The 12,397-nt window shown below is 43.9% G+C and overlaps 1 protein-coding gene across 1 annotated transcript in view; it reads left to right on the top strand.

The window, feature by feature from the left end:
* Positions 1-495: 495 nt before the first annotated feature.
* Positions 496-12,397, top strand: part of GLRA1 (glycine receptor alpha 1) — a 38,316-nt gene continuing 26,414 nt past the window's right edge. The window contains exon 1 of the mRNA XM_042826646.1: positions 496-551. Coding sequence (XP_042682580.1) covers positions 496-551 — 56 coding nt within the window. The remainder of the gene's footprint in view (positions 552-12,397) is intronic.

Raw genomic sequence — 12,397 nt, forward strand, 5'->3', positions numbered from 1 at the left:
CCATCCAACCCCACCATCCCTATGGCAAATCTACACCCCCTGCATCTCTCCCACTCGCCAGCCTGATGTCCGGAGCGGGATCCCGCTGAAGGGAGATCTCAGTTCTGGAAGCCTGTTCCTCCGGCCCCGAGCAGCACTGCAGTGGCGGGGCACAGCGGAGAGGCGGGCCAAGCCAAGCCAAGGCAGCGCCGGAGCGGAGCGGAGCCCCCGGCAGATCCGCAGGCAGCCGCGGAGCGCCGATCACCGCCGCTGTCCAGGGTGCTGAGCCGCGCTCCCGCCGAGCGCTGTCCGCGGTGCTGAGCGTGGCCGCCCTCTCTGCTGCTGTCCGGGGTGCTGAGGGAGCCGCCCGGCCTTGCCACCGGCTCAGCCCGTCTCGGGAGGGGTGGCTCGCTTCCCTCACCAATTCTCCCCAAGTGCCGGGCTACTTTATTGGCCAACCCCACCGGCCCACCCCTCGCGGAGTACAAAATAAACACCACAGCGAGAGCTGGAAAAATGTGCAACGTCAACGTGCTCGGAGTCTACGTGTGGGAGACGATCGTTTTCTTCAGGTAAGGCTCGGCTTTGCGGGAGGAGTGTGTGCACACAGGGCTGGACTTCCGTGCCCATCTTGAGATTGGGGCACAGACCCGGCACGGTCTCGGCCTTAAGAAAGAAGCGTTACGCCATTCTCGAGCTGCTTTTTCCCCTCCTCTCTGTTCCCCGAGATCAGCTATACTACCTCCTCGGGTTTGGGACTTTCTGTAGCTTTGAGAGTTTCTCTGTTTAATTAGCACTGCAATCTCGCTAACCGCAGTGCTGAAAACACCAACCCCCGGCTGGTTGCAAAGTGACAACTAGTGGTGGATGGGAATGCTGCACTTGAATTTGCCCGGGTAAATATCCCCGCTTCACCCCCTCCCCATTCTAAGATTGCAGGTTCAGATGAGTTCCATGGGATGCTTTCTCTCCTCAGCTCTGTTATCTTGAGATATTGGGCTTTCCTTCCAAGCAGAACCCACCCTATTGCCCCAGCTTGCCTACATTCACTGAAAGCAAAGAAATAATAACTTCAACTTTGTTTTTCTTTCTTGTTGTTTTTGATCACTTCACTTGTGGAATCTAATCAAAAGCAAGAGGGGTCAATGGGAGGGGTTTTTTTGCAATTATATCTATCACTGAGTAGCTGTATTTTGACTTTGTTTTAGATGCATTCCATTACTCACTTAAGGAGCAAGGTAGCAGAAGGAGCCGTTTTACCCTTCAAGAATTGCTTCCACTCTGACTCTCCTTGCAGTGCTTTTATTAACCAGATAAGGGAAAATACTCTAAGGAAGAAAACTCTTCCCATCTGCATGAATGGTGCAGCCTGCTGTATAGCAAGTGATAAGTGCCAGATACATGCAACTGAAAGAAAAAACACCTTTCATGATCTGAACTATTCAGTCTTAGATTTCATTTCAGTTACACGACTCTTGCTTCTACATTTCTGACTTTTTTTCATTGTCTCATCTTACAGACATTATTTGTATGCATATCACTGGAGTAATACTTCTTATTTTATAAACAACACTAACATTCCTGCTGACACTGGACAGAGCTTTCTAGTTAGCACTCCCTTTCTTTAAGAGCACCAAAGTGTTTCCAAACACAAAAATCAGGATATCTCTACTTCTCTTGTAATTCCATAGGAAGTCAAAGACAGGATGTCTTAACAAAATTTGTCTGTTAAACCAAGAAAGAAGTTCTGGAAATAGCTGAAGGTATATTCACTCATACTTTCTTATTATTCACTTAAACCTTCTCGTATCACTTATCATTATTGGGAATATCTGAAAAGCAATGTGCAACACTTAGTATTTCAGAGCCATTCTTTCCTGTGTTATTTAGTCATAAGCATATAAGCAGCACTACAAAACACAGTGGGGTGAAATAAAAAGATGTGTATGTATGTACAATGGAAACTCTTGACTAACATACAACATTGAAACAGATACGAAAAGCAAGGTTACATAGCACAAGTACTCAGGAATGGTCTTCAGAAAAGCTAGAAGACAAAAGGGGGAGGAAGGGGAGAGAAAAAAAGAGTGCATTTCCAGGCTTGAGTTTCCTATGGCTGTAATATTAAAGCCATATCTCCCTGAACTGCCTGCACAAATGAATTGGTACGCATTTGTCTTGCCAATCCTGTTTTATGATGCACACTGTTATGCATCACACTACACATCTGAGGACCTACAGGTTCTCAGCTCATCAGTTAAAGTCTCAGACATTCAAAATCTCAGTAAAACAGTACATTCAGGTTCTAATGTAAATGTTTACACTGTTATAAATAATATATATGCATACTTATATACATATAGTGTACATTTGATTATGACATATTGCATATAAAAAGTATGCAAGATGAAGCCCTCTTTGAATATCAAAGGTATGCAATATCAAGTCAAGTATTCTTGAAATAAATACTTAAGAAAATTCGAAAGTGTTTAATTGCAGGAAGTCATGACACCAAATTGTTCTCTGTACTGCAGGCATTTTCCAAACAAAAACCGATTCAACAATTCCTGCTTGAAATCGACTCTCAACAGTGCTTTTCTTCCCACCCTCCACCCCCCTTCATGTTACGCTTTCCATTTATTGCAGGCCAAAAATCTACCAGCCTTTCTAGTCTGGGAATAACTTTGCTATTTCAGCTTCAGTAAGAAAAGTTTATTCATTAAGAGTCATTCATAAACTTAGCATGCCAATTACTCAAGCGCTCAGTAGTGCATAATGTTAAAAAAACTCACCAACAACACACATACAAAATGATAATCTAATAATCCATAACACAAGTATACATTGCTTGAAATTACAGAGCGTACTACTTCATTGACAGCCTGTTGAAAATATTCTGGAAGGAAAATCCATGGTAATATATACACTACAAAAAACGAAAGAAAAATTCAAAGTCTCAAAGGAAAATGCAACAGAGCCAATACAAGAAGCAAGACTAGATCTGTAGCTTAACAAAAGTGTCCTTTGCCAGCCTTTTAAAAAACAAGACCCCGTGGGAAAGAGTAGCAGCTGGTGTGTGAACACAAACATCATGGTATTGCCAATGTAATATTTGTTTCTGCTACAGCCAGGGTGTTTTAGAAAGAATTTGCCATCAGCAGTTCATTCCAACATGCCTTTCTTTATGGAGAGCATTTCCTCTTTTGCTACCTTTCTCCCCAGGCTGCAGCCACTTAGCTATGACTAAGACATTTACTGAGAACCTGGGTAGACAGATAAGGATGGAAGCTGGGTTGGAGTGGGAGGAGAAACGGGTCTTCTGACAGTCAGACTGCTTTATCAATTCTTCCTTACACATCTCTGGAAGACAAAATACTATTTCTTGAAAATAATAATGGACTGGACAATATTTACACAGGTTCTTCCATATGCCTTCCTACCTCTGGAGATTCTCCCAAAGTCTAACTACGTACACGACATCTCCGTATCCCAGTTGGGAATTCCTTCAAGCAGAGCAAAACACTGCCCATGCCCCATGATGATATTGCCTGGACTTTTTGCTTTATGATAGCCTTCTAATGGCTGTAGTGATCCAGAAACACTGCTGCAGGTGCCTAAGGATTGGGAGATAAAAGAGAGCCTAAGGTTTGCTTTTTACCCAAGTGGACACTGTTCTGCGAGGCTCTGAGGTGGTTTGTGCCTCATTCTCATCTTAATCACTCTTCTGCATGTCAGGAACCAGAAGCATGACCTTCATCTAACCAAAATGAGTTAGCTCCTTCTGAACAGGGACTTATCAGCTAGCAGGAGTGATTTAAGCCAACTGCTCTGAGTAATACAGAGGCTCAGACACTATTGGATTCCACTACTAGGCTTTTCCTACTCCCTCTGATCAGTAACAGAGCTCTTCAATTTCATCTTTCATAATAAGAAGATACTATTGTGATGCTATTCTTAACTTCAGAAGAAAAAAAAAATTTGCTTTTCACAAAATAGACTTTCCAGTAAAATAGGTAATTTGAGATCTGCCAATTTCAGCTCCTTGAAAATGCAACAAAATGGAAGGCAGGGGAAAGAAAAGAGCAGTATGTATGCTTTTCCAAACCTTCTGCTATACCTCTGCAGTGCTAGATAGCATTGCAGAAATGTGACCGAAACATTAACCAGAGACTGACAGAACTGCAAGCTAAGCAACATAACAAACACTGTCAGTAGATAAAGAGTGGTTTACTTACACTAAAATCTCCTAGAAGTTGTGCTTTTGACCTGTTGTGCCTCTGCTCTGAGGCTGGTAGCTCCTCCATGAAATAAAAATGATTTTGCAGAGCCTTAGACTAGGCAGCTCTAAGGATATTCTTTAGCTTCTTCGATCTGCAACCTGTGACAGCCCCATTAGAGACCCTGCTTAAACAGTTACCGATTTAAGATTGGAAAGCGTGATGAGGTAGACAATTCTACCTAGAAGACCTTTTGAATCATCCAACAAAAGAAGATAAATTTGCTGTCATCTCACAGCAGATGCAAAATATTTGGGACTCTGTCTTCTACAGGGATTTTATGCACACTTCCGTCCATTCATAACAATTCACTCACAATTTAGGTAAGACAAATTAAAATATGTAAAACACTTTCTAACTTGCAGCCATCTAAACAGCTGGCTTAAAGAACCCAAGACCTACTCTCAGCGCAAAAGAAAGGCTCCATGTGAGAACAGAAGCTTTCTGCTTTTACAATGGATGCAATGAGCAGCAGAATAGTAGATAAGCAAGGGGATTAACAAACACATCGCCAAAAAAGCTGCTGTCTCGCATGCATCAACAAAATATCTACAACTCTGGGGCACTGGTGCTGTGCAGAATTCAGATTATGTGGACCAGCTGTCCACTCCTACTCCTGATGAACATTGCACTACTCTGCAGAGAGTCTCAATAGCAGAACACATATTTACTCTTCAAATACGTCATGGGAGCTGCTTCTGGAAAGAGAGCCATATGCAAAGGGAATAGTACACATTGGGGTGTTCCATCATACAAACTTTCTACAAAGAATTCCTTTAAGAACAAAGCTTTGGGCATGTGATTTTGGCCTTCCTCTTACTCCTTTCAAGAGGTGTTGGAGACACCTTTCTTATATAGAGCAAGTCAGTAAAGGGCCTTTGACTCTGTTTCAAGTGTCTCAGATTTGCTAGCAGAGACTAAAGGCTAACTCCTTCTTCCTGCTACATACCAAGTGACTCAAGGCAGAAAGGAAAGCACTTGTAAGCAGCAGCACGCTTATCTCAGCACGTTAGTGAGATGAATCTCATTAGCCAACAGATCCTTAGAAGACAACCTGAGCAGAAAAGGATTCCAGCATCTGAATTAGGATTTCAATCAGTGTCCAGAATTAAATTACTTCATTATCCCAACACTGACCAACAATCATCTGTGATAGAAAACCAGCAAAGAAGTCTGTTTTCTTCTTATTCTAACAGTACAGGTGAAAAGAGCTCTCCAAATTTCAGTATTAAGAACACGATGTCAGACCACCTAATGAATATAAACTGCTATTTAGTTACTGATGAAACAGAAAAGAAATGATTAAGAAATAAATCATGCTTTAAAATCACAACACCTAAGTACATCAAATGACCGGAGTCCATCCACAGAGCTTCACTTGCTCATTTTCTTTTAACTCCGGAGTTTCTCTGAGAATGCTGGAGTGACTAGCATTAAGATAGATAGAAATCAAAAGGAACTACCATTCTTATTTTGTCTGTATCATTTCTTCTTGTTGTGGCACATTATATCAGGGCATCTCTTTTTCCAGTAAATTACCTTTTTGGTTTGGCCATTGTCTTGCATACTTTCTATTGACCTTTGTGCCCATCAGCAAAGGCAGAATGATTTCCATTCTTACAAAGAGTGTGGTTACACTTGCACACTCCACACTACCTTTAGAGAAAAATGGTTGATTCTGTTCTGACATAAGACACACTAAGAAAAAGAATAATAATTTCTGCATATCCTCCCCACCATGTTTTGATTCACCAGACCTGACAAAAAAAAAAAAAAAAAAATTCAAATGCTTTTGAGAACCTCATTTTGGAGGAAGACGGAAAGCTGCTAACATCAGTAGTCCTGGGATAAATGGAGCACAGAGAAAGCAGTGAGATGTGCTCTGATGCAAGGAACAGGAAGAATCATTAGCAGCCATGAGCTTCATCACCATGCTGTCTGGCTGCTGCCTTCTAACCTACTTGCACAGCTCAGAAAAGAGCAACTTCTCCATTACACTCAACCTTAAATATTGCTTACTCAACAGGTCACTTTTCCTGCAAAGCAGCAAAAATGAATTTCCCTGTCCTCTCTTTCCTCTTCCTTTCCCCAAATTATCCAAACAGTTTACTTTTGCATTTGCAAAGCCAAATAACAGAGGGCATTTCCCCGGAGGGGGAAAATTTACATCAGTATCTCTTAACTATGATGACTACAGGATACAAAATAATACAGCTCCCATAACCTCTTGGGAATCTGCCAATTTGCTGTAGCTGATCTGGTCTTGGAGGTCTGCATGCTTTGATCTCAGTAGTGCTACAGATTAGATATAAACCTCCCAGCTGCTACTAAACCTCTATAGATACTTCAGGAAGCCAATGCTCTAAAAATGAAGGGAGAGAAACGGAGCTTTTGTGCCTCTCAGTAGGGCCTAAGCACAGAAAAATCTCGCAGAGAACAGAAATAGATGGAGACAGATGCACCCATCATTTACGCGTGCTGAGCACACCCCATTATGCAGACAATTATTTCATCCATATAATGCACCATGGTAAGCTGCTGATTTGGGGACTGCACCACATCTGGCTGCTACATAGACACAGTTGGCATTCTGTAAATACATCTCTGTTGGATTTAAGTTCTAGCTGAGAAAAACAGGAGAAATCTTAATTTAACAAACCCCACGATTTTGAGAGGGAAGGGGAAAACGAAAGTGTTCTGCACCTGCTTTCCTTTTGATTTCTCCTTTTACCATCTTTCCACCCTGGCTCACAGCTCACTAATGGAAAAAAAAAAAAAAAAAAAAAAAAAAAAAAGGGAAACAAATGCCTTAGCAGACAGTCAAGTAACTCTATTGTTTTTATCAGTGCCTCATTGTAGGGTGGGCAAAAAGGGGGAGAAAGCCACTAAGAGGTTGCCAAGACAAGGAGTGTCGCATGCACAGAACAGCAGGGCTTGCAGTGCAATCAATCATTGCATGTGCTGTCTTCAGCTGAACGCCCACAGCAGCTCCCAACACGCCTGCCCTCCGACCACGCAAGCCAGAATGCGGATCCTGTCCCCCAGCCCAGGCAGGGCTGAAGCAAACAAACACACAAATCAATGTGTAACAGCTGAAATCAATGGTGGATCGGACCGCTATCACACACCTCTGTTTCAGCAGCGAATTCAGTGAGCCAGAAATAGGGCAGGAAATCCAATAGAATCCATCAGTTATCCTCTCTACTCAATTTCATTGGAAGCTTTGTTTGTTTTTTTCATTTTGCATGATATGGGTAAACAGATGCTTTGCGTAAAGCCCCAAGGAGCCCAAGCACCTCCTTCCCCCTCTTACTGAGGAGGCATAAACCTGAAAGCATATAAGGGTCAGCTGCTATCAGCAGTGTTTTAAACAATTCTTAGTGCTAAATGTCCCTATTGGTGCCAAGAACACCTATGTAAGATGGGTAGAAGTCTAGCCATCATAGTAAGATCTATGCAACACACACATTAGTACAGCTGGGAGCAGGAAAGTAAGATGCTCTGAATTCTAAGGTGAGGCAGTTTTCTCTTATCTTGTAAGAATTGCAAAGTGTGTAGACGACAAAGTGACTTGTCATGGGTTATCCTTACAATCTTGTCTCCCTGTTGACTCCCACTTCTTTTCTCCTATAGAAATTCTGCTGAGCCAGGCAACCACTCCTGGCATACCCCAATCACAAAGAGATCATGTTCCTGCAACAAACCTCCCAAGATCTGATGTACAAATTAAAATGCACGCACCCCACCCCTTTTGTTGCCCCTCACAGCTGTGAACCACAAGTGTCCTCCAGCTTCCAGCCCCATCCATCACAGCATGACACAGGGCTGTGTGTTTAGAAACCAGCTGCTGACAAAGTACAAACTCCATCAAACATGGCTTGCTCTACTGCACCAATATGGACCCTGCAGCATTGTCAGGACTGAAAACATGGGGTTTTTTGGTCAGGGAGCTAAAAAACCCAGTCAGAGAGTGGCCAGGAAGGAAGAAGAGCCCACCTGTGCTGGGGTCCCAGAGCTTAGCCATTTGGTCCAGAAGTCACATTTCATTATAGATCATTAATAAGCCGATTAATTACACCAGAAATCAAAGATGGCACAGCAGAAAACTGTCTCTCTTGATGCCCTTATAAGGCTGGGCATTTGCCTTGTGTATGCATCCCCAAAGATACGCCAACCAAACCGCACTACGCCTACAACGCTTCTGGACAAAACAACAATTTGTTCTATCAGGAAGAGACAAAATAAGTTCTCTTCCCTTACACAATATAAGATACGTACATCAGAGAACACTAGCTGTACTGCAGGGACCACAGTTTTGTAGGTAGGTGGCATGTAAGCTCAGGTTTCTCCAGCGAAGGATCTGTAATAAAGTTTCAGAAAATAAAACCTCCCCGAAACTCAGCACTGGATGTTAAATCCTTTTTAAAAGGCTTCTATTCATACCACCTCCGATTCATTATAAATGAAAAAGGCGCTTGCAACGTTCTCACTCGCTCACAACAAGTAGCATAAATCCTTAAACTACAACTAATTTTTAACAGGCTGCTGTAGCAAAGGATTTGAACTGACGGAAACGCGGCTGATAGCGCGACTGCAGAGCTATAGATAGAAGAGCATCCGCGACTTCTCGTAATTCTCTGACACTTGTCTGGTCTGTGATCTAAAACCTTCTGACGTCAGTAGAGGTTCCCACTGCAGCTCTCCATCCTCACGTTAAATCAAGAACGCGTCAACAAAGAGCATATTACCACCTGGAATGTGAAATCTTTTCTTGTGGAGACGTTTCTCTTCTTTATTCACCACATTCAGGAAGGTGGTTTATACATAGCTTTATACATCTGACTAGTCCCCTTGACTTTAAAGGGAATATTCAGTGTGTATGAGGATAGACACACGCTTTTGTCTTCACAGGATCTTTTTTCCTTTGTTGTTCTATGAAACTGCAATTAAAAGTCTTTTTTTAAACCCTTCAGTATACGCACATGTAAAATTCAGTGCTGGTGTTTGCTGGATTTATTTCACATTGTTAAAATCTGAGCACTGACTTGTGATCCTCCACTCTCTATGAGGTATGTTTTCAACTCTGTCTCAATGGTTTGGGTTTATATATTTCCAGAAAGTCAGTACTTATGCTCTAAGTGATGTGCTCTCTTCTGGAGGAGATTTTAGTTGAGAACATCACCAGAGAGAATGGCTCTGATTTCAAAAGGATGAGTTTAATGTTCTCCTTGAGGGAGAAGGGAAAAAAAAACCAAGAACAAAAACAAAAAACCCATCCCAACCTCCATGAAGCAGTATAAAGAAGAAAACAGGCTTAGTTTGAAATACTAGCCACTGAAAGCTTAATCTGTAATAAATGAATGAAATCAAAGGCTGAAAGAACCTTCCCTGATAGCTGCCTGTGGCACATCTGGATGCCATGGGAGAGCAGGGAGAGCAGTGCTGCAAAGGTGAAGGGGCAGAGGTTCTGTGACATGCAGAAGGAACTGTGACAGTGCGAGAGACTTAGAACAGCAGCCCTTGAAGAGCAGGGATCTTGCATGCAACTGAACACTGCTACCACGCAAACATTCGTACTCACTGAGCTCTTTCCATCTCAACTATCTACAACACAGATTTCTTTTGCCCCCTAGCTGGTTGCATAGTCATTTATTATTTTTTATTATTATTGCTCTGTCCAGGCAGTGTCAGCAATTGTTCCAAGTGCTGGTGTCTTTCCATAGAGTTAATCAGAGTAATTGGGATGCTTTATAGCTCCAGACAGGATGTTTTGCCATATGGGGTAGGAGCCATGGGCTGCAGGAAAGGAGCAGTGGAATACGTAGACGTATGAATGCTGCAGTCTGACAAAGATTCTCTGGCTCCACTGAAGTTGTCGCAGATTCCCTTGGCTGGGAATGATCATCAAGGGTTAATTTGCTGAAGGCTGTGGAAAAGCAACTCCCAGCTCCTCTGCTCGTCTACAGCTACAGAGACAAATGGTAAAGCAGCGTGTGGGAACTTTAACCCAGAGGATCCCTAAACACTCACAAAACTTTAACTGATTGTACCCTGCGGCTACTGCAATGCAGCTACTTCTGGTGCAAGAGCTGGAATTGGTCTAAACAGCTCACAGCAACCGAGTACAACCACCCAGGACAGAGAGCAATATTTCACAAGCTTCCTTTCCCTTTTCTGCCTTTCTCTTTCCTCTGTGAAAAATGATATTAAATAAATAATAACCGAGCAGATCACTGCATAGCTTACTGCCCACTTCTTTTTCAGGGTGAAACATCTTCTCATATTCCATATCTTACCAGCCTCGCTGCACACTAATATCTTTCTGTCCTGTCCCATGCTCCTATTGCACAGAGGTTCTCAAATAGCAGTCCCCCTCCTCTCAGGAAGCCAAAACACAATAAAGTCCCAATTTTTCCCCCCTGGCCGCCACCCGCCCCCGAACTGTTGCAGTACACCCCACATCTGTACTGCATTGCCTCTAACCTCCAGCAGCTGAGCTTGGCCACATAGATTGCAATTAGCACACCTGTAATACTCAGAGCTTCTTCAGCTCTGCACCCCATCACACCAAAACACAGCACCAGGGCTCATGGGCTCATTGCTTCCCCCACATCTCCTCTCCTTCCATCCTGTCCTCCTCTACTGATGCAGACCAGAAATTCGGAGGCAACGTGACAGAAAAAAACATGCAGAAAATGAGATTCATCCTTTTTAATTGAATTGTATATCAATATTGATTGTGCTATTCATTTTGATAGTAAATCTAATTATTTTTAAAAAGTCAGCTTGCAGTCTCTGGCAAGCACTCCCAGGCCAGTGTCTGGCAGCATTTCCCTCAAGATAACACATCGATGTGCAGTCAGAAATAGCAGTCTGGGTGCGGGTTTTAGGGCTGCCCCTTCCACCCCTTGCCGGGAAAGATCTCATCTATCTGTCTGTCTGTCTGTCCTTCCCCCCTCCCTCCAGCTGCTGAGGAAAAGAGAAGCAGCCCCAGAGGCACGCTGAATGCAGGTTGGGCTGTGCTGGGCTCCAGCTGATGAGGTCTCAGAGGTGGGGAGACAGCTCAGGAAGCCCAGGGGAGCAGAGTGGGATGGAAAGCGCTGGTGGCCGTGCTGGTGCCTGGCCTGACGGAGCTCCCGCAAAGCCCCTTCCCACGGGAGAGTTGCCATGGGTACGGCAGCTCTCACTAGTTAATCATGGACAAGGCACTGCATTGCTGTGCCCAACAGCCTGGCGTTCTCCTTGCGCCTGTGCCTCTCCGCAGCGCCTGCTGTAGTCCATAAAACCTCTGAGTTGCTGCTCCATGATGCAGGTGTAAGTTGTTGGCCCTTCTGCAGCACCTGATCTGAGCACCCACTGCTTCCAGGTGTCATCAGGACTACCTGAGTTTTCTTTTCAAGACTAAACGCATCCAAACTGCGCCATCAGCATCCTTCTGCCTTTCCACTTCCAATGCACAGAATAGTGAGGTGCTGCTGCTTTTCCACCTCACTCCCAGCTTCTTCAGCTGCAATGCTGGGATCGCTCAGATTCAGCAGACTGCATTAACTTAAGCACTTTACGAGGAAATTACTTGGAATTCAAATCCCAAGAGAACAGTTTCCACCAGGAGCTTAGCTGGCCCAACTCAGCTACTTTGGCTTACAGAGGGGGGACACTGTTTGCATGTAAAGTGGCCAAAAAAACTAAAAAGAGGGAAAAAAAAAAGACACCTGCAAAAGCACACAGCATGCCAGCAGACAGGTGCTGTGCTTTATCATCTCAGTGCATGGTGTAGCTGTCACTGGTGCAGCCTGTCTGCTTCACTCTTTTTCTTCTTTGATGCCCAGGATAGGGATTGTTTCTTCTTCATCATGAATAACCCCCCTCATCCTCATCCAGGAGGAAGGAAAAATAGATGTCTCCATCCCAGTGCTCACAATCAAATCAAACAATCCTCCCAGGGACAAACTGGGACGCTCTCCAGCCTGGGAAGATGCTTGTGGAGGTATCAGTACTGCAGGGCCGAAGCACAGCCAGCTCCATGCACATCCAAGTGAACAAGGCAAAGGCTGAGACCCAAAGCTGTGCAGCTGCAGCAGCGGTGCTGCTGTGTCAGAGCTAACGAGCACGGACAGCAATTTCCTTCTGCTGCATCCCAA

The sequence above is a fragment of the Centrocercus urophasianus genome, unplaced genomic scaffold (assembly GCF_019232065.1).
Source record: "Centrocercus urophasianus isolate 14NV4802_14NV808 unplaced genomic scaffold, USGS_Curo_1.0 seq_26, whole genome shotgun sequence".
Lineage (NCBI taxonomy): Eukaryota > Metazoa > Chordata > Aves > Galliformes > Phasianidae > Centrocercus > Centrocercus urophasianus.